General features: G+C 42.0%; 3 protein-coding genes and 1 long non-coding RNA gene across 4 annotated transcripts; 2 read left to right on the top strand and 2 right to left on the bottom strand.

The window, feature by feature from the left end:
- Positions 1-65: 65 nt before the first annotated feature.
- On the bottom strand, positions 66-6,650 carry LOC126605188 (ubiquitin carboxyl-terminal hydrolase 23). Its single transcript, XM_050272552.1, has 11 exons — positions 6,167-6,650; positions 5,696-5,810; positions 5,334-5,444; positions 4,693-4,865; positions 4,233-4,559; positions 3,746-3,871; positions 2,137-2,886; positions 1,908-2,027; positions 1,110-1,830; positions 650-743; positions 66-541 (listed from the first exon to the last, which is right to left on the bottom strand). The coding sequence occupies exons 1-11, from the start codon at positions 6,485-6,487 to the stop codon at positions 382-384; spliced, it is 3,018 nt and encodes a 1,005-aa protein (XP_050128509.1). The 5' UTR covers positions 6,488-6,650; the 3' UTR covers positions 66-381.
- A 209-nt stretch (positions 6,651-6,859) lies between these two features.
- LOC126605226 (uncharacterized) lies at positions 6,860-8,633 on the top strand. The gene is made up of 2 exons (XR_007616867.1): positions 6,860-7,210; positions 7,281-8,633. It is a non-coding gene; the product is annotated as an uncharacterized LOC126605226 (long non-coding RNA).
- Positions 8,634-11,081: 2,448 nt separating this feature from the next.
- LOC126605203 (BTB/POZ domain-containing protein At2g24240) lies at positions 11,082-13,052 on the top strand. Its single transcript, XM_050272572.1, has one exon. It carries the CDS (start codon positions 11,489-11,491, stop codon positions 12,812-12,814), a length of 1,326 nt encoding a protein of 441 aa, XP_050128529.1. The 5' UTR covers positions 11,082-11,488; the 3' UTR covers positions 12,815-13,052.
- Positions 13,053-14,277: 1,225 nt separating this feature from the next.
- On the bottom strand, positions 14,278-17,494 carry LOC126605202 (omega-6 fatty acid desaturase, chloroplastic). Its single transcript, XM_050272571.1, has 9 exons — positions 17,174-17,494; positions 16,763-17,059; positions 16,248-16,391; positions 15,959-16,110; positions 15,730-15,852; positions 15,405-15,582; positions 15,153-15,271; positions 14,786-14,900; positions 14,278-14,612 (listed from the first exon to the last, which is right to left on the bottom strand). The coding sequence occupies exons 1-9, from the start codon at positions 17,210-17,212 to the stop codon at positions 14,448-14,450; spliced, it is 1,332 nt and encodes a 443-aa protein (XP_050128528.1). The 5' UTR covers positions 17,213-17,494; the 3' UTR covers positions 14,278-14,447.
- Positions 17,495-26,519: the final 9,025 nt, after the last annotated feature.

Consider the following 26,519-nt stretch of genomic DNA (forward strand, 5'->3'; position numbering starts at 1 on the left):
TATAGAGATGTCATCGAAATTTTACGATGATCACTAAAAGATGAAAAATTTAAGATCCTATAAAGTACCCAAAATTTCATACATTACAATAGAACACAACCCTCAAAAGTTATACTGATTGATTGTAGGCAACCAGAAATAGATTTATAGCAAAACAAAAAGCTTAGTGTATCTCGGAAAGACCGAAAACACGTAATCCTTCAGCTAATACAATTATCCGTCCATGAGAAATTCTCCCCACAGCAGTAAGATACAGTTCACCTGGTCTGAGCTCTCTTCCTCTCCACTCCAAACGCAACACAAATAATCGCCCCGTATTACAATTTCTCTCAACATCTACAGCAAACCAACAATCTGTCCATACAAGTTTGACTTATTCTGTCATATCCGGAGGGGGTGATTTCCAGAACCATACCTGTCTGGCTTTGTTTTTTTCATCTGCGATCTCTGGGTTGCAATCTTTTGGAATGGATTTGGTCCGCCAAATGTTTCTTTGGGTTGCCTTACCCTCTTTCTCTTTCCGCGATCATATTCTTCATCCCTGCATCAATTAAACATTCCACAACTTGTCAGAAGATTTTATATGTAATGCGTTAACTGGTGAAAATTCATGCTGATTAGTGTGACATGCAAGGGATTCCAAACTCACCATTCGTCAGGTATATAACCAATGCTGACACTCTTTGCACGGCTTGATTCTACAATACGAGGAGGAGGCAATTCTATTCCGTCCCAACGTGCAACTGCAACCAACATATTTTTTTGAGAGATACAATCAGGAAATTATAACCACAATAACATTAGGTAACATCAGTTTCAATGGGCTTCTTGTTCATATTTTCTAGAAGACAGAAGAAAGAACAAACAAAACAAAAAACAAATAAGTAATAAAGGTTTATCCAGCATTCGAAACTAACAGATCAATTGGGTAGAAGTGAAGCTCAACTTGCCAATCAGCAATAGATATAAATGCAGAAGGCATTGCAATTGTATATAGGCAACACATGCATGACTACATAACGGCATGGCATATATGCAAATACTACAAAACTACCAGCAACCATGGATATATATGGTCAGGAGGGCAGAGTCCTAGATAATTTACTCACCCATTGTCTCGTCAAGACCTCGGGTCAGCACACCAATCCCTCCATTTTGCATTCTATCCCTTTTACAATTGTGTGGGGTATCATTTTCCCCGGTCTCCCGCAGATTTTTTTTTGAGAAAGAGCTAGAGACATTACCAATTTGTAATCTTTTATCACTTGCAAGCACTGTACCATTCTGACCAACACTTTCTCTAAACTCACCCTTATTGGCAGCCATTAAAGAATGACCATGAGATTTCATTTCCAGCTTTTTATCAGTTCCATCTGCATCCTTTTTTAAGCCAGATTTGGTCCCCTTCCTCTTAGACTTTTGCTTAGAAGGAGTAGAAACCAAGGGAATTGACCGGGTTTGCTCAGATGTAGATGGCCCCATATCAGATAAGCAAGAATTGTCCATAACATGTTTCTTAAGAAGGCTACTGGTATCTGAAGATGGGTGCTTACTCCTTTTGTGTTTTTTCTTCTTCTGTACGCTTAAGACCGCCCGGGAAAGTAAGCCAGGTCGTAACTGCATGCAAGCAACCTTAGACTTTAGCTGCTTCTTTTTCAATTTTCTATGGCGTTTGCAAGCAGAAGATTTCACAAGCAACGATCCATATGTCACAATTAATGAGGAGCCAGACAATTTTGCTGACTCATCAATTACTACTTTTTGGCCTGAATCACCAGTCTTCTCACCCAAAACATTACAAGCAGCACTTCCATTGGTAAAACTTCCAACCTAAAATATAAAAGAAGTTAAATCATGACAACGCAACCTATCATAAAATGCATAAAAAATACAAAAAAAAAAAATACCTGACTAATTTTAGAGCTTGGTTGATCTGATGATTTGACAGTGTGAATTCCCTCCTTTTTCATACCGCCAGGAACTCTGGATGATGTACTCAAGTCTCCCTTAGAGGATACAAGATTATTCTAGATGCATAAACAAATTAAAAACTCAAGCACCAAACAAAAGTAAAATATCAAGTAGGTAAAAACTAGAGATATCAAAGTGTATAGAAGATATGTTGCATCCACTTACATTATGAGGGGTCTCATCTAGTATGGGTTTAGAAGCCTCAAGGCTTTCAGGGTCCTTGGCATTGGGTGCTATGACACTGGAAACACCACTGTTTTCAACTGACCTTCCTCTCCCATTAAGGTCAGTTTTATTGCCATCAGCTTTTGCAGCTGTGGCATTTTCAGGATCCGAAGTGCCACCATTTCTAGTTGGAGGTGATCGTAGCATGTCCTTTCCCAATGTGGGAATCGGAATGGAAATCCCTTTCAATGAATCCTTTGGTAATGATGAAGAAGAATCTGAAACAGGTTCCTTCATACACACCATATTTTCTGCCGCATTTTTAGATTCAGAAGCACCACCACTGCTGCGGCTTGGAATGGAAAACCCTTTCAGCAGGTCTTTTGATAAAGATGGAGAAGACTCCCAAACAGGTTCCTTCATAGGCACCATATTTCCTGCCACTGTCTGGCAATTAGTTGATGCTTCCTTCAAAAGGGGCACCATAGGTGGAACTATAGTTGATTTTTGTGTCATAACGATAGATGAGGATGGACCACTGGATCTGCCCTCAACAGAAACATTCTGAACCGGTCCTTTGAAGCCTTGGTTGTTAGTGCAACGAGTTTTTAATCCAGCTCCATTTGCATTGAAATTCTCCCTTCGAGCAACTTCAACAGGCTTCCTTGGTATTATATTTCTTCTATCGCGGACATAAAACAACATGTAAGCCTTCTGTTCTAAAACAATCCTCTCACTAACTTGGTAGACCTGTTGCATCATAGTTGTGCAAACTTGTAAGAAACCTTGATTACTTTTTTTCATTTCATATGCAATTTAAAGATTGTGGATTTACTGCTGCCCTGTCCCTCAAATATGGTACTAGCATTTCTTTCTCATATATCAAGTATACCCATCCAATCGGAGTCATTCAAAGATAAAAACTCAGTACATCTTTGGACAAGGGACTTATAAAAGGGATTTGCAATCCCATTTGAAAAGTGGTTGGGAACCATAGAAAGGGAATATGTCAATTTCGGGTGGGACTTGATAATGAGATTTAGAGCCCGGAACCCCACCTCAAGGTAGACAAACATGAGTGGCTTATAAAGTCCATTAGAAGAGAACTTAGTCCAACACTGAACCATGGACCCACAACTAAGGATCTAGGACCCTGGACACTCAAACCCAGGATTCCGAACCTAGTGGCCGAGATGCGAGACCCATGACCTGAGACCCAAGACCTGGGAACAAACCTGAAAACCAGGACCACTGATCCGAGACCCAGACCAAGTAGTCAGAACACCAGACCAAGGTTCAGAACCCAAGACCCTGGACCAAGGGCACAGGCCAAACATGTTGTATAAGTTCTTTAAATGAATCCTACCACACTTGATTGTTTAACCAAACAAGTAAATTCAGGGATCAATCTCATCTTTCCAAAATCCCACCGTTTTTATCCTTTGTTACTTCTAATACCTCATCCAAAGGGAAACTTTCAGCAGCAAATGATTATAATCAATATGTTGACATGGGACATCTAAGATCCATAAAGTTGGGTTACACCAACTTGGTCAATCCAAATTGTTAAGTATTATGAGGAACAGTGATATCTCAATTATCAACTCACCTGGTTGTCATCAAGAGAGTACCACATGCCACTTGATGTGCGAACATAGCAATAATAATGGCCAGAATAGGTGGTAGCCCCACAATGAACAAGAACCCCATAGAGAGTATATTTCAAATCCCCTTCCTGCCAAGTAGAATGTAAAACAGGATTAGAATACAAAACCATGATGTGAATGGCACAAAACATAATCAAATCAGCAACATATGACTTTTGGCTTCCTTTAATGTGTTACCCCAGTCATAAACCTAATGGTCCAAATTCTAATTCCAAATTTAACCTTTTTCAGCAAAAAGGACCAAAATTAAGATACAGTTTTCAACAAGTATTGGGCAAGATTATGAAATATGAAATAAAATCATAAGTAAACAGAATCAGGGACTTGCGCATCAAATGCCACAATGTTTCTTTTAAATTGGTTCATTTGTAAAATGGAGAAAAAATTTAGAAGTAAAGCTTGCATGGCTAAAAAAGCTTGAATACTTACGTAGGAACCACTAACAAATGGCTTCAAATCCAATGTAGGGGCAAATTTTACATGTCTATCAATTTTTCGTCCAGGATCATGTGCACGAAATCGCTTCAAATGGATGGTAAGTACATAAGGAGGCTTTTGAACAGTCATCTGTTTGAGAGCCCGAACTTTCTGATTGCATCGTTGGCACTGATATTGCCTTTCCCCTCCATCTAACTGTTCTGAGGCGGTAAATTTTGCAAGTGCTTTTTGCACGGAATCTGCGTTGAATATTTCAAGACTTAAATCTAAGAAGGGGTCAAACTTGTTGGAGCAATAGGAGCACTGCAAACATTTGACCTGAATAAATAATAACAAATCGGGTTATGAAATATCAAGTATACTTAAATTCCTTACCTTTTTACAAAAAAATATAAACTCCCATTCACTACAGTATCTCAAAAACCACAAAGTCTACCATTACAATTCTTACCTGGCTTCGAAGGCGACCACCAAAAATCTTGTGTACCAAGCTCTTCTCGTAGGCACTTGGGGATTCGCTGGGCACACCAGAAGGTAAACAGCATTTATGCATGGATTCCAGCAAGTTTACCATGTATTCATGTGCATCCTCCTGTCTAGACTTAGTGAAAGTTCGAGATATGCCTTATCATTTGTCAAGGATTCCAACTTCAAGCATAGAAACAACAAAAATAAACCCAGCACAACACTTATAAACTGACCCTGATCTTAACCTTATGAAAATGCAAAATTGGAGTGGTGAACACAAGAAACTTCTTGATGAACACTCCCTTAAACTTGCTCCAATCAGATCATTTGGATATTAGTTATCCCCCTGAGAATTTTTTTTTTCATGCTTATTAAAAATCAACTTTGACTGTAAACTATAAAAATAAATAAAAAATAATAAAAATTCATTCATAGAAGAATTTAAAAAAAAAATTGAATATTTTTATTTTTCTTCTTTATTGACACACTTGGTTGTCGAGCATGTTGAATAAATAAGAACTCCATCAACAAAGGAGAAGGTTCTGTGGACAAACATGGGAGTCCAATGAGTACGTCCAACTATATATGGCAGAAATATATCACCACAAAACATTTCAAGGATACATCGTAAGTTAATGACTAGATCCTTTGGAACCAAAATTCTCCCGGTTGATTGTAGAGCAAGACTAACGTGCTTCTGGATGGCACATAAAGCACAAAACCCAGCAATATGGCCTGTAAAAACAAAATCAAACAAATTAGCTATGCACATAAATTCAACATTCTTCACACATGCACATGTAAGCACGTTTGAGCGCTGGCTTACCCCTACTTTACAAATGGAATATTACGACACTTTTTTTGTTTATGTTAATTCCTTCCATGCAAACACACAGACACAAATATGTGACATTTTTATGTCTATATTAACTTGTTGCAAACGTCCAAACTAAGGGCAAGTCTAGAGTTTTCGGAGGAGTCCTTACATGAATTTCGATGCTTTCCACTTTGCAAGTATGCAGCTAAAGGCTCAGTATATGTCAGACACTGCAACACTGAATTGAGATAACAAGTGTTCCCCATATTCCTCAAACCGGCACCCTGAAAATTACACAAACCATTTTCACTGTCAAGCAACTAGGACCCAAAAGAAAATTCGGAGAACAACCAAATGCAGCAATAGTATTACCATCAAAACATCACATAACAGAATATTGACTATGAAACAATTGAAAGGAAAAACAAATTCAACCGAAAATCGATTTGACATAAGAAGCCAAGCAACAAAACTCTGAATTCATCTAAACAAAACATATAACAAGCCCGAATCGAAAAATGCGAAATGATTCAATTTAACTAAGCAAAAGAAAGAAACATCAGCACGACCAACCAAACACATAAGTAATAGTGAATGGAAGTAAGAGAAGAAAGCGATCAAAGGCAACACTTTGACTCACAATTCTCCGGAAGGTGATGCCAAAGCTGAGCTCCGGATCCAACCCGTTCTCCAAAAACTCGGACCGATCCGTTTTCTTAGCCGTCAAACTCGACTGACCCTGATTAGAGCTGCTACCGCCGTTGTTGCTGCTTCCGGGGTTCAAGGTCTCGAGCCTAAAGTCACCGCCACCAGTGTTAAGGCCATTGAAGGGCTTCCTCGCTCGGTGGAACTCGATACGCCTCTGAAGCGGATTCGACCCGGTTTCCGATTCGGGCATTAAATCCGCAAAGCCCTCCGATTGGATTTGGAGCTCCGCCGTTTGCACCAAAGCGTCCGCCATTTCCGGAGCCGAAAAAGTTGCAATTTTGCAGGGAAAGTTTCGATTTTTGTTCTATGCGTATTGAATTTCTCTCTCGGGAATTAGAAATTAGGGTTCTAATGGCGGAAATGTTTGTGGGGATTTGGGAGAAGCAGAGAGCTTTTTGAAGGCTTCTGCGAAAGAGAAGAGGCGATGGAGGCGATAGAGGCAGTATTAAACCCTACACAGGACACCCCAAGATTTTTGGTTCCAGGTGGTCGCGGCCTACACCGACCAACGGTGGGGGAGATGTAGATGATTTTTCCACGTGTCGCGATCTGGTAGAAGTTGGAATTTGGATCAGGACGCATGAAAAAACAAGGAAAATGTCTAGTTGGAAATGCTTAATCAAGGTTTGACGACATGATTTTATTCTCCTTTTGGGTTTCACATTGAGAAAGAGGATAGATCCACAAATCGTGTCCGTTCATCGTACATCGTACGATCAGAAATTATTTTAAATATATATTTTTAAAATTAAATATGAATAGTACATGACGAAAACTTACTGCTCAATGTACGATGAACAAACACGATATGAGGATCCCCAGGATCCTCACAATGAGGATCCTCATTCTCACATCGATACCTCCTTCATAAGCCATTTTGTCATCTCCGGCTTTGTAAGTAGAAGATTTGGATTGTGATCGTAATGGAAACAACGGTATTTCAAATCAATCATATAATTTGATCTAAAGTAAGAAGGTCCTATATTTTAATGTCCCAATTTACATATTATCACTTACTAAAACCACAAGGACCAAAATCTGAAAAGTTTGACACTATACTTTCTTCAAAAAGAAAGTAGTAAATCATAAATGTAAATCATATTTTGTAAATCATATGATAATTAAATTCATTTTAATAATTTAAATAAATAATCTCTCTAACATCTTATTTATCCTGAAGAGCATAGTGATCTATTTCCCTATTAGTAAGAGGAAATTATCGCATTGTGTGAGGAGTCATATTTGGCTTTAGTTTAGGCATATTGTTTGTAATGTTATTTTATAATTTTTTCAGACCCTCTCAAATGTGATGCTATGTTTTTATTTTTCAAATTCAATATGATTTGCTTGAATTTTGTAAATTACAAAAATGCCCTTGCAATTTTTTTCTAAAAGCTCATTTGAATGTGCTTTTAGAATGACTAAAAGCGTTTTGTGTGAAAATATTTTTTATACCAATCCTTAATAAAGAATCCTAGAAAAACACTTTAAGTGCTTTATGCAATAAGCACATATCTGGTGCTTTTTCAAAAAAACACTTAAAGTGTTTTTGGAACTCAAAATCAATTTAACCAAAAGCGCTTTCAGACATTTTAAAAGTACATCCAAACAAACACTTAGTTAGAAGTACATTTAGTTGTCAAATAATCATTATAAAACCCAAAACAAGCTCTAAGTCTTATCCATCGTCAAACCCTGCCTTAATTTATGGGATATGGATTGTCGGCCTCCTCATCTCATATTCTTCCCATCTCCTCATATTTATGCAATCACGGTTAAATCACGTCAACATTTTATATTGATGTTTTATAGAAATAATAATATAAAAAGTAATAGAAATATAAAATGTTGACATGGCTTAACCATGATCATAGAAATAAGAGTGGATGAGAAGGGGATGAGATGGGGGAGGAGAAACAATCCAAGTCCTAATTTGTGTTAGGTCGTGAGCTCTTGTTTCAGTGCGCCTGATTGAACAGGATAAGTCCAATTAAATTGAATATAAATTTTGTTCGTTGTTACAAATCGAATATGAATCTCATATTCATATAAAAAACGAAGTAGGTGTCAAAATTCGACCTTAGACACGGTTTTCCAAGCCAATCAAACCGGCCCATGTTATACCAAAACCCCAAATCCAACCCAAAGCTAATTCTAGTCAGCCCACCAAACATGCCACAAGAAAGGCTGCACTCAGTGGTACGTTTCTGAGCCCATCATATATATTGGATTGGATTGGATCTACAATTTGGTCCAAGGTGACCCTACTGCCAGTTTGAGGCCGGATCCAATTTGAGGCCCATTAGTATTTTTCTAAGTTTTTCCTTTTATTTTTGTTGAAATAAAAACGTATAATAGTTCAAAATTATATCATAAGAACTTTGAATTAAAGCTAACGTAAAAATAAAAAAAAATTAATTTGTGTCACCATAAAGTAAGATGATAAGATTAAGTAATTAAGCAAATAATGTCATCAGTATCTTTAAATTTAAGTAAACCAATAGTGTCCACATAAACCCAAACCTCAAGTTTAATATTTTCCAAAACTCCAAAAATGGCTTGAGTGAGTATCAATCATGAATCATAACCTCTATGTGGATGCATTCAACCTATTCTCTTTTCTTGTGTTGTTTATTCTCCGGCAACTGTAAGATACTGCAAATGTTATGTTCGGTTCACGAATTAAAATAGTTCTCTATTTGAAATTTTAGCAATAACGATATTGAGCCGCAGGGATAAAAGGATTATAACTTAGCGATGAATATCCTCCTTTGCATCTAAGTTTCGAATTCAAATCGTTTCTCGTTGGTTATTGATTGTATATGATAAGGATTGAATATAAAAATATATTGAGACGTAGAGTAGAAGTTATGGATGCACAAAGTGCATGGGTCCACCATCCAGATTCTATTCTTAACCTTAATGTAAACCCAAAACCATTAGAAAGTAAAAAGCGTTGTGGATTCAATTACCCTTTGAAGGTATGAAAATATTTAACTACTTTAAACAACGAAAGTGCAAATGCAATGATGTGCCGTCTATGGCCCGCACTTACAAATTGCAGTGTACTATGCTACACTGCTCTTAGAATGTGTGAGAAAGGAGATATTTTTCGATGCCGCGAAAATGCGGTTCGGTATAATATGTGATATATAATTAGTTGAATTTTTTTTTCAAGTTTTTAACTAATTGTATTATAATATTTGATGTATGAGTTGGTGTGCTTGGTGCATTGAGAACGAAAATATTTTTCAATGTGTCCGGAACACGAGGTGGCATACCATGCATAACTATACAGGTGGTGAGACACTTGTGCTAAAAAAATTAACAACTTAAAAAATAAAATTCCTTCTACTTATATAATGACACGTAATTTAACACTGTTCGCAGCACACTAAAAAATATCCCATGACAAAGGAAGAAAAACGAGATTCATGAGTACTTGGTTTCTTTCCTATTTGGAAATTTACATTTGTCAAAAAAAGCCTCAGATTTGACATTTGGGACGTACTTTTAGGAAAACAACTCACTGAATTATTTCGAAAAATATTACAATGACAGTATTTTAATAGGCCATTTGATTTGATAACTACTTTTTTTTTTTTAAATTAACTCATTTCGTAATTAATTTCAATTTTTTAAACTAAAAATAAAATAATTATATTATTAAACAAACGATATTATTTACATTAAAAAACAATAACTCATAATAAGCCAGTAATAAAAATAAAATTATCATTAACAACACATATCAATACATAATTAATTTTAAAATACCGCAACAATAGCTCCCTTCATTTAGATAGAGTTTTCTCACATTTTTTGGCACAATTTGAAATCAACATGAAGTCAATCACAATTTATGATTATTTATAAATGTGATGGGCAAAGGGTCCCAATAAGTGTCGTGATTGGATTGGATGATAGCCTCGATCTCTATGTCATTTTCTTTGTTTATTAGAATTAATTGTTCAAACTTCAAATTTCACACAAAACAAAGACAAAGAATTGAAAACACACCGCACCGGACACGCTTTCTTTCCGGTTGGAGCTGACTTAATCCAACAACCTTAAACTATTCATCCCCAACAAGGAAATTTCTTCCACCATAAATGTCCCCACTCCAAGAAATTAACATATCCCCACAAATTGATCGTCCGTTGTTAATTGAGGAAGCTGAAACGCATGACATATAGAAAGACACGTTTGATTCGTGATCAGATTGATATTTGAAATGAATACTATACTACAATTGGAGATTTTTTTTATGTACTCGATATTCTACTGTAAGACATGTGATTCGTGTTAATCTACATGATGAACGAACCATAATTGCACATCAAACTCATGTATTAACGACGTAAATGGACTTCGAACATGAGACCTCAGCTCACAAGTGAACATAAATACTATTACATAATAAGTCAAAAGTTAAACATATTAGAGCTCGTTTAGATGTGCTTTTAAAATGACCGAAAACGTTTTTAGTAAAAATGTTTTTAGAACTAATCTTTAGTAAAAATGCAAGTAAATCATGGAAAAACACTTAAAGTGTTTCCTAAGAGAAACACATAAATGGTGTTTATTTCAGAAAGCACTTCAAGTGCTTTTGGAACCCAAAAACGTTTTCTCTAAAAGTATTCTTAATTATTTTAAAAGCACATCCAAACGAATTCTTAGACTGCGTTATAAATTTGAAATACTAGTACAATAATTTTCAACTCCAATGGATTGGATTCGAAATTACCATCCAACGGTGGAGAGGCAAGGATGATCTGGAGCTACAGTTGACCCTACCATAGAGTATTTAATCATGAAAAGTTCAGGCCTGTCCGGAGCAAAGGAAGACCAACCGGCAACTGCAAACCAAAGAGAGAGAGAACATGGGCAAAGCAGCATAAAAGAAAAGGAGTCATTTTTTTTTTTCAAATCCAAACGCTCCAATTCATCAATTCCACCTCACCAAATCCCAACAATTCAAAAACCCACGCCTCAGAATCCTCCAATCTTCAAAACCCGCATCTCATTTCCTCAAAATTCGATCAAATTCCCCTGCTTTCCCATGCAGTTTTGTTTTCAAATTCCCTCTTTTGCTTCTTAATCCTCTCTCTCTCTCTCTCTCATATCATTGTTCTTCAATCCTGTTCTTTTCACCAGAATTTCAAATAATCCAAACAATCAAGAATCCTATAATTTTCTTCAAATTTCTCGGAAACGAACTTAATTCAATCCGAAAGCTTTCTGAAATCCAATCATGGGAATTCAGAAGGACAGGGTTCGATTCAACGTCGGAGGCAGAATCTTCGAAACAACCGCCACGACACTCGCAAACGCCGGCCGCAATTCGGTGTTCGGAGCGATGTTCGACGAGGACTGGAATCTCCAATCCGACAATACCAACGAATACTTCATTGATCGCAACCCCGATTGCTTCGCCGTCCTCCTCGATCTTCTCCGAACCCAAGAGCTCTGCATCCCGGCCACCATGTCCGAAAAGCTTCTCTACAGGGAAGCCTTGTATTACGGCCTCCTCGACCACGTCCGATCAGCCAAGTGGGGCCCATTTGATGGCAACAGGCTGTGGCTTTCCCGGACAGTAGCCGGACAAGCTCCGGGCGACGGCACGGCGATTCGTGCTGGCCCGGATGGCGGTTGCTGCGTCGCCCACGGCTCGATGGTCCATGTGTATGATTGGATGGTGGAAGAGCACCCGCCAATCAACCTTGACTACCAGAGAGTCAATGATGTTGGTTGGGTCGACTCGGAGAGCATTGTGATCAGCGTTTGTGAGCGGCTCGGCCGCGGAGACGGTGGAATGGGGCTGTTCAGCTCGTCGAACGGCGAGCTCAGGTACAAATTTCAAGTTAGTCATGAGAATCAAGTTAAGAGCTTTACTGCCGGAGCTTTGAGTTTTGGTTCCGACTACAAGATTTTTTCGAGCTGCAAAGGTCGGAGCAATGAGTACGGCGTTGGTGTTTGGGATCAAATGACCGGAAAGCAGACCGATTTCTTCTACGAACCGCCCGGCTGGTCGCTCGGCGATGCTGACAAGCTGCAATGGCTACATGGGAGCAACTGTTTGTTGGTCGCAACGTTGTTTCCTAGAAAGGACAACTGTTACATAAGTTTGTTGGATTTCAGGGAGAAGAAGATGGTCTGGTCGTGGTCTGATATTGGAGCTCCGATCACCGTGGACGAGAAGAGGGTGAGAGATGCGATTGCAATGGAGGACAGCAACTCGATTTGCGTGGTGAACGAGTATGAAGATTTGGGGTTCATCGACATCAGAAACTCCGGCGGAAGCGTGCGGTGGAGCTCGAGGAGCAGGCTCATGAAGGGGAAAATGCCTGATGAGCCTTGCTACCCTAAGCTGGCATTGCATGAGGGGCAGCTCTTTTCGTCCATGAACGATTCAATTTCGGTGTTTTGTGGTCCTGAATGGGTTTTAACGTCCAGGCTCCGGCGAAGCTATGGAGGTTCGATTTGTGACTTCTCGATAGGTGGGGATCGGCTTTTTGCTCTTCACAGCGAGGAAAATGTGTTTGACATATGGGAGACTCCACCTCCTCCGATCATATGATTCGCCTTACGATTCCTGATGTTTTGAAGATCGCGTTTTTCATAGGTTTTTCTGTACTGTTAGATTGTAGGAGATGGAGAGTTGCAGCATTACTTATGTAGGTTTAGGAAATTTAGAGATACTTCAGAGTTCTGAAGATTGTATAGGGTTTGCTGAGCTCACTACAAACAATCAAAGTGTTTGCTTTACCTTACTATTAACCGAATGAAATCGATTGCTTAACCGCCATAACTAGAAATGTGGTACCTTTGCACATCCACTGATTATATGTCATCTGTCACAAAACGAGGACAGAGATTCTTACGTATGACCAAAAATACGCGAAACTAAACAGAATAGGGAGGGTGGAATTTATCCCGGTTACACCCAAGTTTTTGTCCGCTTTCAGACAGACCCTCTCTTTCGCTTTTTTGTCGTACGCTTTGCCAAAGTGATATCCTGCACATATTTTGATGCAGCTTAAGACGCTTGGGTAAGATTCCAGATTTGGAGGGAGATGCCCTTTGGCATGTGAGCGGTTGCAACTGCCAAGTCTTTGCAGGCCAAGGGATTTTATGAATTGCATAGCTTTAGACAAAGAGGTTAGGTTTGGCCTTTGAATATTATGAACCTTCTTTGACCTCTTCCTCCGCTTTCGTTTATTCATTCTATCAACGTTCACACGTTAAAGTCGACAGAAACTTCAGCAGGGTTGACTAATTAGGGCATCTCACATACCAGCTTTGACCAACAGTTTGGTAAGGCCAAAAATTGGGGTCTCCAGTCTCGTCCTCTTGTGCAACGTTCCCAGCATATGACATAGTCGGGCAACCCTACCGAGCTTTCTTCTAAAAGCGAAGTGGGATTTTCTTCCCACTTTACTAGAACCCTACATAGGGAGGGACATCAAATACTTAATTAAACTTGACTTCCTTGTTGTATGCGCCTGCTTAGTATTTTAATGTGTCCTTGTACTTAATTAGTAAGATATGAAGCTAACTAACCTGACATTAAAGTAAGATCAAGTTCTACTTAATTTACAAATTAGAGAAACCCTTGTCAGCCTTTAAAAGAAATGATCAACACTAATTCCAACCAACATTACCCTTACCAACATCTAGTTTAATCCATGGCCTCACTGGGGGGGTTCTGACTCATTTCTTCAATTTCAGTGTGGGCACATGTTATACCGTTGTAGCAGGACCGAGTATTCATTACGGCTGCCACACTACGGCAGCAGACCCATTAGGGTATGGACCAAGGGCAGAGGGGTAAGGCTGGTTTATGTGCCGGGTGGACGGGCTGTGTGGTCTGAATGCTAAGTTTTTCTCGCTATAGTAGGGGGAAAACACCACAAATGTTCAAGAAGAACTCAAACTCTAGAGGATTACTATTGCATGATTAGCTACCATAATTTTACCTTGACAACGAAGAGGATGACGCCAACGCCTGCGTAAGGCGCTATAACGTGAACTTCCGGGAAATTTCCGTCAATCAATTCTCCATTTATGATAAAAAAAAATTCTAAAAAGGAGTGTAAACATAAGCAATAACATGTAGAAAAATTGGGATAGCATACCTATCTTGACCCAAAAGGAAAAGGGTAAGAGATAAGGACCAAAACGGCTGTGACCCTACAAGGCAAACAAGTAGATCAAGCATAATCGGGCATTGCTTTTTTAAGGAACTTAATTGGATGAGACTCGATTCCAGGGGCAAGTTTGTCAAAGGCAACGTAATTCTCCTCCTTGTCGTAAACATGGCACACTGTCAGTATCGTCTTCATCAAACGCCAATTCCATGTAGCCTCGTTCATATACTGTTAATCACATGGAAAAAAAGAAAAAAGAATGAAGATAAATCGTTTTGCTTTCTTATGCCTTTCGAACCTTTTTGACCGCCGCTTTTTGAACAGTTCTGCTTTACATTCAGGTCATATTTGTTTACGGCTAATCACAATAAGAATATGTAGAAGAAAATGATGATATCTACCTTTCCCCAGTTTTGTTGAAGAGACTTGTGAGCTGCACGTAGGTTATAACTTGGAATCCTTGGAGATATGTGGTGTGGTATATGGACATTGATATCATGGCAGAGGGTCTCGATCCTGTTGAGAAAATAATGGATCCGTTATAAAAGTCTATGTAAGAACCGTTAATGTATCAGTTTATTCTTTTTAGATGAACAAACAAATCGGTAAAACACTTTAAGAGTGTGGAATGCAAAGAACGAAGATAGCGCCATCAGAAATATATAGTATCTCCAGTAAAAGCTGACTAAATTGCCAAACCATGTTTGTTTAAAAAATATACTGCAATCATGTCAGATTTAAAGATCCAAATGACATAACGAAGAATACCATCCCGGGTAATCACAATGCACTGTTCCATTAAGTTGAGCCTGAGCAGCATTCCACTCATCCGCAGTTTTGAAAGGTATATGAGGTGCAGTATGGTGTACCATCGTGAATGTGCTCATCTATAGATCCATACAAAATTGAAAAACAAAATTCAGAGTAAGCTTGATAACTATAAAAATGGTCAAAGCAACAGCAATACATGCTAAGTACTGCAATAAAATTAAAGCATAAGGGAATTGGAAGTAGTGTTACCCAAAAGTGATATCCCAAAAATGGCATCAGCCAAAACTTTATCCATCCCAAGATCCCTGCCTTGTACACGATCAATGGCCAACCAATCCCCATAAACGCAAAAACACAAGCCAAACTTATCTTCACCCTTTTCAATTCACTTGGTCTGAACATGTTCAAATTGAAGTGGACGATCATCCTATCACGAAACCAAGTAAACCTTATATAACATGTTTATTGGATATACACAAATTAAGAATCCTGACTAAAGATCTCCATTACTTATTTAACGACCGCAAACAAAGGAAAGATCAACAATGCGTGATTCCTTTTTATAGTTACATACCAATGAGCTATTGACATCCAAGGCCGAAGTGGGCCATATCCATAAATGATTGCCTGGCGAAAAATAGCAGATGAATCAAACTCGTCTTTAAAAACAGGCTGCCAAGCTGTATCCTCCACCAACCTAAAATGATGAGGTAAAAAGAAAAATTCAAGTTAAGAGTTAGAAACATACTTAAAACATGGAAACATTACGCCTAATGAAGAAGTTATGATTTAGAAACACAGACATGTTTGTTTTTGCATGATGACGATCATGCTTAAACCGCCATGGTTCGTATGGGTATATCAACGGCAGAAAGGCCAGCGTTCCAACAACGTCTTCCAGTAATTTGTTTTTTGAGAATGATTTGTGGGCACAATCATGACCTATAACAAAAAACTTCACAATTTGAAAGGCAAAACCAAAAAGGAATGAGTTGGCTTCGATATATAATAGTGATCCGGAAAAGAAAAAAAAAACGAATGAAGAAAGTTACAAGAACCAATATACTATAAAGATAAGTGCTTTGAACAAACCCCAGTAACTGCAGTCCCCGTCCATGCCCAAGCCAGAGGAAGTAGATACCATGGGGCTTTCGAAATCATAAAGAGCCCCAATGCATAGGAAGTTGCAGATATTAGAACTGACTTCCATGCTTTCACATCATCAATCTCAAACACCTTAAAATACGAAAACAAGAAGAAAACGGTTACATTTGGGATTGTTTACATTTATCAACAAATTGTTAACTGGAATCAATACATTGCACTTGCACAGAAAAAAAAATGGTGGGTTATACTACATCTTCCACACATACTATGGAAAGAAGATTTCCTTCCCTTTTTTTAAACTAACAAATGGAAACTAATCGAAAAACGAAATGGTTATCAAACGGGCGCTAAATTCACTCATTTGAACAAACTACTGGCAGTCTAACTCACAAAGAATCCCCAGAAAAAAATGTCAAAAATCCTAAACAGATGCATCAGGTTAAAAACAAGTTGCATTGGCGGTGTGGCTCTGAGATTAACATTATCCGAAAAGACAATACCTTTTTCGGAAGGGTCTCGATGACATCCTTCAGCGTAACGTTATCCGGAAGCGGCTCTCCAATCTGTTTGAACCCATAGCTTTCAGCCAATTGTTTTCTGTACTCGGCACTGTCAGCTTCCGGAGGCGGCGCAACTGGAACGGCAACCGCCTGCACAACCGCCGTCCAATTTCTACGACTCGAACATTGCTGCCTTTTGATTCCCTTTCGGAGAGCGCCGTCCAATCTCAGATAGCAGATTCCTGAAGAGTAATGGGTTCCGATTCTTCGCCTCTGAATTGGGTTCTGATGGGGTCCCTGCAACCCAAATTTCCAATATTTGAAAAACCAACACTCAAATTTCCAAAATTTGAAAAACAAGAGTAAAAAGAGAAGCTTTGAGCAACTGGTTATCAAAATGTAGAGCTTTACCGTTGTGAGGAACGCAGAATTTGCAAGCCTGCACGCCATTTTTTAACAGAAATCGCAGCAATCCCAGCTCACAAGGACCCCCAACACACCAGAGCCGCTTGCTCCCCTTCTGCAAGTGTGAGAGTTGAAGGGTGAAAAGGATAGGCTTTTTTTGGTGGAGAATTATAAAAGGGACCGCTGCGGGTGCAGCTTGCCTTGCGTTCTGATTCCGCGTGGATAGATTTTCCGCAACTCACTACAACCGCCAGTTGTTATTTGTCACTCGTCGCTCTTCCCGTCGACACAAAAAGCTGATCTTTCCGTACAACAAGAGTAGTCAATTGGCGTGAAAATTTCGTGCTTTGTGTGTAATGATGTATTTACTGAGGTACCTAATTTTTAGTACTTAGTGGGGGCAATGTTTGAATTAGTCTTGCTATGAAACAGACGTCTTTTTAATAAGTAATTATAGTCGGTGTGTCGTGTATAATGTATCTATGTTATTGCAACAAGTAAAAAAAAAAAATAGTAGTATTAATATTATTATTTATGGTGCATCTTTTCTTTGATAAACAAAGTATTGTTTGTTAATATTTTTTAATAATGTGTTAATGCTATTGTAGCCAATGGCGAATATCAATGTAGTCATTTGTTCCTGTTTGGGCCCAAAATAACAGTTGGGCCGAGGGAGGTATCACTTTCGGCCCGGGAAGACGTACGGCGAGAGAGTCATGGGGGCGTTCAGCTCATGGGCTTCTAGGCCTAGATCGGTTAAATCAGAGTGCAAGTCGAGTCCTAATACAATAGGGACCCTCGACGAGATCAGTAAAACTAGAAAGCGAATCCGGCTCAGTTAAGGACTAGATTCGTAGTCCTAGCAGAGATAGGACTGATTGAGGTAACGTTAATCCGGAGAAGGAAACCTAGTTCGAATAGGATTAGAACTCGGGCTCGGTGTTCTGCTACTATAAATACAAGACATTCAGCAATGGAAAAGCCCCACAAAAATCAATACAAAATTGCCCTGCGCAAACTCTCACAACTTGAGATCTTTTTCTTTTCCTTTTTTCGCTGACACATCTTCCGTTGGCATCAACAGCACTGTGGAAGCAACCGGTGATATCTTAAGTCGGCATAGATAGCTCTGTCACCGTAGAGTCGGTCGGTCTCGCAGTATCTTCCGTTGGCATCAACAGCACTGCGGCGAGAACGGTCGATTGCCTATCCAAGTCTCGGTCGAGAAGGGTTTTCGAATCCTTGTTGGTCGAGGTCATCTCATTAGCCTTCTCGGCGAGGTGAGGTGTTACAGTTATTACATTCGGCACATTGTAAGCCGAATTCGGTTCGTGAACTTTGTAAGAAATAGCAGCCTTGTCTTCAGGCTCGAGAACCCAAGAGGCCGAGACGCGTTCCTTTCTCGGCCGCAATCGCAAGACGCAGAAGTCAGTAGCGCGACCCAACGCAGCATCATCAAATTTACTCCTCGGTCGAGCCTCGGCCGACGAGTTGGCACGCCCCGCAATCACCGAAGGACGTAGTTAGCTTAGAATATATTCGGCCTGCGCGCCACGTAGGCTTTGTAATTTCTAGGGTCAACATTTTGGCACGCCCGGTGGGACCCAGTGCTAAACTACGAAGTTCATGCCAATTGAAACACGATCGGTAAAAAAGAAAACAGCTATGGGAAAGTCGACAGCCGATTTACCGAGTCAGAGCATAGGACAGAGTGTGCCACAGGCGCAGAATCCCCTTAGCGTTGGTACACCTGAGTCCACGAGCGCGACTCGCCGAGAGAGAGAACTTAATCTCGGCGGTCAACTCCGTGGTTTAGAGATCCCAAACAGAAACACATGCGTTCTCAATGAAGGGATAATAGAGGAATGTGATGAGGATGGTGGTGAAGGAACAGACCCACCAACGAGGTCGTTCCTCCGAAAGCGACTGGACGAGCAGTCTCGGTCAGTCGAGCAGACGTTCAGTCGAGGCATTGACAAGCTGCAGGACGCGATACTCAGTGCCAATGATCGGCAAACCAAACTGCTCGAAATGCTGGTTAGCCAAGTTGGTGGCAGCAGGCCTTTCGATCTTCGCCAAACTTGCTTACCAGAAAACAACCCGGCACCGATTGTACCGGCCGGGCCTATTCTTGCCCCGCTCAAAACAATTAACTTGGAGAAGGGAGGAGGGTCGAACAGTAGGTCAGACGGGACCGACCAAAGGGTCGAAGCAGCATCTGTTGATATGACCGAAGTTCAGCGAATGATCGACTCGGCTATGAAGAAAGGGCCGAAGTTTCCCAAGTTTATTCATCCGTACCCAGCTTACGTGGAGACGTTTGGATACCCGAAGGGCTTCAAGATCCCAGATTTTAGTCTTTTTGCTGGTGAATCGTCCCTGTCTTCGTTGGAGCACGTGGCTCGTTTCACCGCGCAATGTGGAGATGTGAATAGTGATTTCCACAAGTTACGGCTGTTCAATTTTTCATTGACCGGCTCGGCATTTGCCTGGTACATCAATCTCCCGCCTAATTCCGTCCAAAACTGGGAGGAGTTGGTCGAGAAGTTCCACGAGCAATTTTATCGGCCGGGGATGGAGATGTCAGTTTCTTCATTAGCACGGATGGCTCAAGCGTCTGATGAGTCACCAATGGATTATCTTACTCGGTTTAAATCGGCTAGGAATTGGTGCCGAGTGCCCTTACCCGAAGTCGAATTTGTCAGGCTTGCTTTGAATGGTCTTGACGTCGAATACAAAAAGAAATTCTTGGGGGCAAATTTTCGGGATATGTACGAATTGGCCCAGCATGTCGAGCAGTACGATTATTTGCTCCGCGAGGAAAAGACTTCGAAGACTCCAACTCGGGGAACGATTTACAAGAACCCTACTGTCAATTATGCATCAACCGAGGATGAATGTGTTAGTGTGGATGCGGCTGAGATAGTAATAGATAAACCATACATTTGCAAGGCATTAACTCAGGTTGATTCTAGAGAAGCCAAAAGTCGCTCGGCCACTGAAGGAACATCGAAACCGTCAAAGGTTTATACTTTTGATATTACCAAGGCTGACGCAATTTTTGACCAACTGTTATCAGCAAGAATCATTAAGCTTCGGCCTGGTCATAACATTCCTAAGGCCGAGGAGCTTAAAGGAAAGGTGTATTGCAAATACCACAATTCGAGCAAACACACGACAAACAATTGCGTCGTATTTCGTGATAACGTCCAAAGCTGGATTGATAATGGCAAACTAAAGTTCCCCGAGAAGAGGATGAGTGTTGATACTGATCCGTTCCCCACGGCAACAGTAAATATGGTCGACGCGTACCTACCCAAGAACAAAGGGAAAGGCAAGGCTGAAGTGGTTGAGACACAACGCCCGCGGAATCAGAATGTTCGGCCACGGTTCATGGCCGATTCGCGTTCAAATAAACCATCTGCGGCCTTAACGGGGCCCGCTATTGTCAAATCTTTGACGGAGTATAGCGCCGATGAAGATAGTGGGACATCGGTTCTGTGCAGGAAATGTAAAGCGAAGGTCGACAGTGAACCAGAAGAGAAACCTTCTTCGCAACCCGTGGCCGTAACTCGGCAAAAGATAGCCAATGAAGACCAACATCATGGGGTTTTTGGGAGGCTCGGTCCTAAAGTACGGATGGAAGAGACACCCCCGGTCAGGCGGCGCCTCGATTTTGATGCTTCATTTTATGACGATGATTACTATAAGCGTAATTCTAGCAGTTCAGGATCATCACGAAGTCAAAAGACCTTCAAGCCTCCTGAGCCTAGAGATCAACGTTGGTATACATACCATTCTTCGAAGGGCGTCTATACCGCGTTGTCCAAATCTCAGAAACGCCGGCATCAACGGATAGATTGCATGGCTCGCCGACAAGCAGCCCAAGAAACTTCGGCCCCTCAGTGGCGACCGAAGGATACAGTTGCCACTAATGAAAAGCGACCACCTCCACCAATTATGACAGAGTTGGCTCAGGGGAAACGGCTGGTCGATCAAGACGTCGAGACCATGTTTGAAGAAGCTGATAAGCGGATCAAACTTCTCATTCGACCAGGGGAAATGAAGGCACGTGTTGAACATTTCAGGCAAAAGGCCGAAAGCAAACTATCCCCGATAGCTATACAAGAGCCTTTGGTCAAAATTCGACGGAATTTGCACCCCCCGTTCCTTGGGGAGTCTTTGGAATATATGCGAGAATTTCATAAGGAACATTCGGCCAACGATTTGTATGGTTTGCCGAAGGCATGTCAGGACACCATTGATCTTGTCTTGACTTGTCCGGATGCTGAGCGGATCATCCAGAAGACCTCAGATCCAGGATTGAAAGCAAGGTTCCAGCACATACGAGAAGCTCGTGTCTTTGGATTTGAAGTTGACCCGTATACCGATATCGATGTCGCTGACCTTCCTTTCTCGCTAGAGGACCTTCAGTATTTACGGTATCACTTTGAAGTATTTTCGGCAGTTTCTCTCTTCGGCCTTACGACCGATGAAATCGCCCGTATTGCCCGTCTTGATGCTTATCTCGACACTAGGGATGCTCGGCTACACTACCAGGAGCAGGTTCAGGACTTGACCCCAAGCTCATTGTCAATCTCGACCTTACCTGAGGCGGTCACGCGGAGCCAACAAGTGGCCGAAGCAGCTCCGCCGGGTGACATTGTTGAAGGGACGGAAGAATCTCGTTGTCCGACTCTGACGACAACCAAGTCCGTAGTCGCTAACCAACCGAACGAGGAGGGTCTCGACCAGATGGGCCCGTCCGTCCTGGATAATATGAAAATTAGTATGGTTCATGTATTACCTGCCGATTTTCAATCAAGCACGGCTCAACCAAATTTCCTCGATGGAGATGTGGTTGTCGAGGAACCTGGCCATGTTGATTTTATATCGATTGCTGAAGGCGAGTCAACAGCAAGAGATGATAGCCTAAAGGCCGCTTTGGCCGAATTGTTCCCTCGTTTATCATCGGCCAAGCTTCACCATTTAAAGCCATTGTATGTAACGGCACACATCGAGGGATATCCGGTTTCTAAGGTTTTTGTCGATTGTGGAGCTACTGTCAATATCATGCCCCTGAACATCATGAAGGCCTTACGCCGTTCCAATGACGAACTTATTCCGTCAGGGATCACAATGAGCAGTTTTGTCGGCGACAAGTCCCACACCAAAGGTGTGCTTCCGTTAACTGTGAATATTGCCGGCCGCACCCATATGACCGCCTTTTTTGTGGTTGATTCCAAAACCGAGTATAATGCACTGCTCGGCCGAGATTGGATTCATCAAACCAGCTGTATTCCTTCCTCATTGTACCAAGTGCTTGTCTTTTGGGACGGCAAATCGGTCACTGTTCATCCGGCCGATAGCCAGCCCTTCGAAGCCAACATGATTCAAGCACGGTATTATGACGATCACGTCGGCTATATTACGTTGCAAGGCTTCAATGAAGAAGGACGGCCGACTCGGATTTCCGTTCAGAAAGCTATCGAGGTTGGCGCCGAGACTGTCCAGCAGGATTCGGCGAGACTCGGATTAGCTAACTTTCTCCCCGAAACCGATGTTTGACGCCGATCGGGAAGCACGTAGGGCCGCGGTTTCATCTACTATGGAACGACTGCTGGCCCATTGGTATACGATATCCAAACAACCAAATTCGGGCGTCAACCTCGTCGAGTTCCTTGCTAAGGGAGATAATGGGCCTGTATTATCTTTTGATAAAATTCGAGCCGCCCCGGCCGAGCTCGAAGATCATCGGCCCCTTGTTAAGGACCCTTTGGAAGAGATTAATGTTGGGACGGCCGATGACCCACGACTCTTGTTTATTAGTGCGTTACTTCCTCAACAAATGAAGGACGAGTTGCGAGCCTTGCTTACGGAATTCAAAGATTGTTTTGCTTGGAGTTATCATGAAATGCCCGGCTTAGATCGTGCTTTGGTCGAGCATGAATTACGTATTAAGCCCGGATTCAAGCCTTTCCGTCAGCCACCTCGTCGATTCTCGACCGAAGTACAACTCAGTGTTAAGGACGAATTAGTTCGGCTTTTGAAAGCCAGGTTCATTCGGACAACTCGATATGTCGAATGGTTGGCGAATATTGTTCCTGTATTAAAGAAAAGTGGTGCACTGCGCATCTGTACCGATTTTCGCAATCTGAATCTGGCAACGCCCAAAGATGAGTATACAATGCCGATTTCAGATCTGTTAATCGATGCCGCGGCGAATCATGCGATCTTATCTTTTATGGATGGACATGCCGGATATAACCAAATATTTATTGCCGAAGCCGATGTGCACAAAACTGCTTTCCGGTGCCCGGGGGCACTCGGCACTTACAAATGGGTTGTCATGCCATTCGGCCTCAAGAATGCCGGCGCCACGTACCAACGGGCGATGAACACCATCTTCCATGATTTAATTGGCACCATCGTCGAAGTTTATATCGACGATGTTGTCGTCAAATCTAAACGCCGACAGACACATCTGGACGATCTCCGACAGGCTTTTCTCCGTATGCGTCAGCACAACCTCAAGATGAATCCTGCCAAGTGTGCCTTCGGTGTATCGGCCGGGAATTTTCTTGGTTTCCTCGTACATCATCGTGGGATTGAAGTCGATGAGAACAAGGCACGCGCAATCATCACCGCCCCACCCCCAACAACGAAGAAACAATTACAGTCCTTACTCGGCCAGATCAATTTTTTACGCCGATTTATTGCTAATTCGGCAGGTAAAATGAAAGCCTTTTCCACACTTTTGAAGCTCAAGGACTCCGATAAGTTCATGTGGAATGAGGAGCACCAGGCGGCGTTCACACAGATCAAGGTTTCCCTTACAAACCCACTTGTCCTGGTCCCTCCTCAGCGCGGTAAGCCTCTCAAGCTGTACATTTCGGCGGCCGACGAGTCCATCGGTTGCCTCCTCGCGCAAGACAATGATGCCGGCCGGGAACAGGCTATCTTCTACCTCAGCCGTAATCTGAGTCCTCCGGAGATCAATTATTCCGCCGTTGAGAAGCTCTGTCTCGCCGTGTTCTTCGCTGCATCCAAGCTTCGGCATTACATGCTCCCGTCAGTCACCCAAGTCATTGCCCAGACCGACGTTATCCGGTACATGCTTACCCGGCCAATTGTGAAGGGCCGGATTGGGAAATGGACGATGGCGTTGTCCGAGTTTAGTTTGCAATAAGTGCCGCAAAAAGCTGTGAAGGGACATGCGTTGGCCGATTTCCTTGCCCAGCACCCTTCGCCTTACGATTTCGGGGGTGCTGATGTTGAGATTGGCATGGTGGTGACCCGCGACAACTATTGGACGATGTATTTCGATGGTTCCAGTACTTCGTCCTCGGCCGGTGCAGGCATCGTCATTCAGTCTCCTCACAACGATCGTTGGTATTTTTCGCTCAAATTGGATTTTGACTGTACCAATAATCAGGCCGAGTACGAGGCTCTGGTCATTGGTCTAGGCCTCCTTCTTGACCTACATGCCACTCGTGTCCTCGTCCTCGGGGATTCTGAACTAGTAATTAACCAAATTAATGGGTCTTTTCGCTGCATGAGTTGTACTCTGGCGCCTTACCACATGATCGCCAGCTATTTGGCCGAGTCCTTTGACGGCATTACATTCGAGCATATTTCTCGGGTTCATAATACCGACGCAGACGAGTTGGCTCAAATCGCCTCCGGTGCACAACTCCTGGGGGGCAAGCTAGGCCGGGAGATACCAATATTACAACAATTATACCCGGCCTTGGTTGATCAGCAAATCCTCCGTCGAGACAATGTGATACGCACCAGGGTCATGTCCTTGCCTTCGTTGTTGGATCGGCAGGACCAGGACTCTATAGAAATTTGCGCGGCCGAGGCAGTACCAGATGATTGGAGAAAGCCCATTATGCAGTACCTTGACAATCCTAACGGAAAACACAGTCGCAGGACACGGGCTCACGCCACGAACTATGTCACGTACCAGAGCGAGTTGTACCGAAAGGGCGAAGATGGTTTGTTATTGCTATGCCTCGGCCCTCAAGAGAGTGCTCGAGCGATCGCAGAGGTTCATGAAGGGGTATGCGGAGCTCACCAGTCTGGACGAAAAATGCGATGGCTACTCCGACGACACGGTTATTTTTGGCCGAGAATACTAAAAGATTGTATCGAGTTTGCACGAGGATGCGTGCAGTGCCAAATCCATGGGCCTATACAAAGGGTCCCGGCCGAATCGCTACATTCGGTCATTAAGCCGTGGCCGTTTAGAGGATGGGCCATGGACGTAATCGGCAAAATCACGCCGACTTCTGGAGCTGCTAAGCATGCATGGATAATAGTCGCAACTGATTACTTTACTAAGTGGGTCGAAGCAAAATCATATGCCGAATTAACGTCTAAAGAAGTTTGCGATTTCGTGGAAGAACACATTGTGACCCGGTTCGGTGTGCCAGAAACGATCATAACTGACAATGGAACAATCTTCACAGCCGAAAGGTTTAAGGAATACACGGCCAATTTGAAAATTCGGCTGGAACAGTCCACACCGTATTATCCACAGGCGAATGGGCAGGCCGAGGCAAGTAATAAAGTGTTGATTGGCATCCTCGAAAAAATAATAAAAGAGAGGCCTGGCATGTGGCATTTGAAGTTGAACGAGGCATTATGGGCATACCGAACGTCGTCCCGATCGGCGACTGCAACAACCCCGTACGCATTGACTTACGGACACGATGCGGTGCTACCAGTCGAGTTGAGCATAAATTCGTTGCGATTAATTGAACAAAGTAGTTTGTTTAGCACCGAATATAATCAGTCCATGAGACAGGAACTAGAAGATTTGGAAGAGGCGCGACTTGACGCTTATAACTTACTGGTGGCACAGAAACAGATTGCCGAGCGAGCCTATAACCAAAAGGTACGACAGAAAACGTTCGGCGAGGGTGAATTGGTGTGGCAAACGGTGTTGCCCGTAGGAATAAAAGATCCTAGGTTCGGCAAGTGGTCGCCGAATTGGGAAGGGCCGTTCATTGTGCATAAAGTATACGGTAAAGGGGCGTATCATCTTAAAGACCGGACTTGAGTAGTTCACAAATTACCAATTAATGGGAAGTTCTTGAAGAAATACTATCCGGTCACATGGGAAATGCGTGAATAAAAAGTTTGTTGTAGGAAAAGTCATTCCATTAAAATTGACAGGTATTACAAAAATAAGTAGGTCTAATACATTCAAGGAGACGAGGGAAGAAGAGTGCTGAGCAGAGCTTTCAATTCCAACCACCGCACGTCGGCCATGATGACTTCGGCTTGCCGATTCTTTTTATCTAGCCTCAGGCGCTCGACCCGTTTTTTGGCCGCCGCATACTCA

The sequence above is a fragment of the Malus sylvestris genome, chromosome 15, assembly GCF_916048215.2.
Source record: "Malus sylvestris chromosome 15, drMalSylv7.2, whole genome shotgun sequence".
Classification (NCBI taxonomy): Eukaryota; Viridiplantae; Streptophyta; class Magnoliopsida; order Rosales; family Rosaceae; genus Malus; species Malus sylvestris.